This window comes from Vigna unguiculata, chromosome 7 (genome assembly GCF_004118075.2).
Source record: "Vigna unguiculata cultivar IT97K-499-35 chromosome 7, ASM411807v1, whole genome shotgun sequence".
Lineage (NCBI taxonomy): Eukaryota > Viridiplantae > Streptophyta > Magnoliopsida > Fabales > Fabaceae > Vigna > Vigna unguiculata.
The window spans coordinates 38275102-38278763 of NC_040285.1; the positions used below are offsets into that span (position 1 = coordinate 38275102).

The window sequence follows — 3662 nt, forward strand, 5'->3', positions numbered from 1 at the left end:
CAATCTATTGTATATTTTATTCATTCTATTATCATTAACTTTGTTTCATTTGAAGAATTGTTTTATTACGCTAAAACAATTTTTATTATCTCTCTATCATTCAAGTAGGTTAATATTTTAAAAATTTTATTAGATTTATATGGTATTTTTTATCTCGTTATACCCTTAACTATACATTTTTTTTTCTTTGAGCGATTTCATTCAACGATATAACAAATTGTTTCCATTTGATTTTTATTTGTTGTTAATTTTTATCATGTAAAATACTGTTTTGATATTTTTTATATAATAATTTTTATTTTCTAACTCATTATCATACGTGTAATTTCATCACTATAATTGTATAAATAAATTTTATTTTCTATAATATAATAATTTAATGTAATTGCCATGAATTTTTTGATCACCACCCAACACATATTGAACTTCAAAAGATGAAAGATATAAGTTAAATCTCAATTATTATTAATTTAATATTTGTTCTTTGTATAATTTTGATTAAATGATATATTATAATTTTGGGATAGAAAATGAGATTTCATTTGAATTTAGAAAATGAGATTTCATTTGAATTTAGAAAATTGAAGTAAACATATCTTTAAAATATTTTTTAATTTAAATATTTATTTTTCTTTTATAAATTTTTTAAAATGATTTTAAATTGTAGCATTCAGCTTTGCAAATTTAATAAATGTTTTTACACTCACACTAATATGATAGAAAGAAGTCTTCACGATGGCTACCCTACTGTAATAATTTTTACATACTTATTTCTCAGACTTTAAGTCCTCGAATGTCATTCTTCAAGTCAACTGAGGTATTATGCAATTTATACGGTCACGCCAACGCCGAGAACGCTTTAAATGGTTGAAGACACTCTTCTCATCTTCAATTATTTATAACACATTTAACTCATTCATAAAGGCAGTGTGAGATTGAAGAAGCATGAGTTCGGTTCATGAATTTGTATTACTGCTTCTGTTTTGTAAGTTTATGCCACTTCTCTTGGCGGCCGGAGACCAAGGAAGGTGTCCACCTTCATTTCATTGTGGATATCTTGGCAATATCAGTTTCCCTTTTACTATAACTGGACGCCACGACTGTGGTTTCTTGTCCATAGGAAATTGTGATGATCAGGATCCACATACGCCCAAATTTATCCAATTACAAGCAAATGAAAATTGGGTTCAGGTTGTAGCCATATCTCAGCTTCTTAGTAGCCCTACTACCCGTTTCGCAACTTTTCAATTCAGAGATGAACATTTCTATGACCTTCTGCAGAACCGGAGTTGTAAAGCTTTTGTAAACAGTTATACTTTTCCTCTTATTTCTCACTTTGCTGCTTTTAGATTGCCACACAACGCAACTCTGCTCTTGTGCGACAAGACCCTCAATGCCAGAAATATAAATATGAGCAAGTATAATGGGTGCCTTGGCTACGATCTCTACTACAACCACTTCACTACAGATGATGATGCGTCTCCGAGTTCTTTTACAGCGTGTAAAAAGGTCCTGCTTCCAATTAAAGACTTGCCTGACGCCAATGACCCTTTTACTTTCGTAACTGGGGATGTCACCATTAACGTAGAATTAACAGATCAATGTTCAGATTGCCACTATCGCAAAGAAGGGCAGTGTCAACTTGACAGCAGAGAGCAATTTTCTTGTGCCAACAGTTACGGTACAATTCTTCTGCAATTTCAAATCATCAAAAAATAACTAGAATAGACTGCGTTACCAAAATGTTTGACATGAATTAAGGGGTTTGCATAAAATTATTCCTTTTGATTTTTTTTCTTCTTCTTTTCCTCATGCAGAGGAAACCAGAAAGATGTCGAAAGTGGCAACAGGTAAAGCACTTTAAACACACCCAATTCAGTTTTATCATTTTATTATATTTTATTATACGATCGATCAGGATCCAGAATTAATTATTCTGGTCGAGTCTAAATACTGGGCAGATTTGTATGTCACATTGGTTTTATTGCTAAAAGACAAAATCTAGTCAAGTTGATCGACATAAAGGATAGCCTGTAAACATGTTTGGTGTCTTTTATTCATACACACAGGACATTACTCTTATATACACTAATTGTTTTCCTTTTATATTTAATAAATTTTCCAGCTTTGACCGTGGTGGCTTCTGTAGTTGTAGTGCTGATGGTTTTGATTTGTTGCTTCAGAGCAAAGATCTTTTATCCTTTGTTTTGGAGGGAAAATCCAACTCATCGCGTTATTGAAGACATTTTGAAGGAACACGGACCCCTTCCCACAGCCAGGTTCAGTTATTTAGAGGTTAAGAAAATGACCAACTCTTTCAGAAACAAATTAGGGCAAGGGGGATTCGGTAGCGTATACAAAGGGAAATTACATGATGGATGTGTTGTTGCAGTGAAAGTTTTAACTGTATCTAAAGGCAATGGAGAAGAATTCATCAATGAAGTTGTGAGTATTAGCAGGACTTCACATGTTAATATCATTAGACTTTTAGGATTTTGTTTTGAGAATACTCACCGCGCTCTAGTATACGAGTTTATGCCTAACGGATCTCTTGACAAGTTCATCTATGAAGACAAAATTGCATCAAAGGATGTTCATCAACTGGATTGGAAAATATTGAATGATATTGCAGCTGGCATAGCTCGTGGATTAGAGTACTTATATAGAGGCTGTAACACTAGAATTGTACATTTTGACATAAAACCTCACAACATATTACTAGACGAGGATTTCTGTCCAAAAATTGCAGATTTTGGACTTGCAAAAGTATGTCCTAGAAAAGAAAGTATGGTATCCCTATTTGGTGCCAGAGGAACTGCAGGGTATATTGCTCCAGAAGTTTTTTCCAGAAACTTTGGTGCTGTGTCACACAAGTCAGATGTTTACAGTTATGGAATGATGGTCTTAGAAATGGTTGGAAAAAGAAAGAATATTAAGACAAAAGTAGACCGGTCGAGTGAAATATACTTTCCCCATTGGATTTATAATCGTCTTGAATCAAATACAGAGCTTGGTTTAGAAAATGTGAGAAATGAAAGTGAGGACGAAATGGTGAGAAAGATGACAATAGTGGGCTTGTGGTGCATACAAACTCATCCATCAACTCGACCGACCATAAGTAAAGTGGTGGAAATGTTAGAAAGTAAACTTGATTTTTTGCAAATTCCACCTAAACCATATTTGTCTTCTCCTCCAATATCTCCGACTAAGTTGTCATATGAAAGTTTATAAGGATACTAAGATGTATTCCGTGTTACTATTCTTTTTTACTTTTAGTTTGATGTCATAAGTTGGTCATTTTTTTTTTAATAGTTACTTGTAACGTGCTAACTTCACAGGTTTTACTTGTTTTTTTGCTAAATGATGCGTGGCTTGTTTGAAAGGGTTAAATGTCAAAGAATATTGTAAAAATATAATAATATAACGTGAAATTTCATTGATAATAAAGTTCATTTATGAAAAACAAAAGAAGGATGCACGAAAAACTTAAAGCTAAACTTAAACCACAAAAATTCCTATAATTTTTAACAATAAAATAAAGAAAATGTCATTTTTTTATTGATTTTAATAAAAATATTTTACCAAAATATATACAGTAGATTTTTGTCTTGTATGTCTTTTCAATATAAGTTTGATTTTAAGAACATGTTTAATACAATATC

General features: G+C 32.0%; 1 protein-coding gene across 1 annotated transcript; it reads left to right on the forward strand.

Annotated features, from left to right (window-relative positions):
- Positions 1-867: 867 nt before the first annotated feature.
- LOC114192057 (LEAF RUST 10 DISEASE-RESISTANCE LOCUS RECEPTOR-LIKE PROTEIN KINASE-like 2.5) lies at positions 868-3380 on the forward strand. The gene is made up of 3 exons (XM_028081613.1): positions 868-1681; positions 1818-1850; positions 2126-3380. The coding sequence occupies exons 1-3, from the start codon at positions 946-948 to the stop codon at positions 3229-3231; spliced, it is 1875 nt and encodes a 624-aa protein (XP_027937414.1). The 5' UTR covers positions 868-945; the 3' UTR covers positions 3232-3380.
- The last annotated feature ends 282 nt before the right edge of the window (positions 3381-3662 follow it).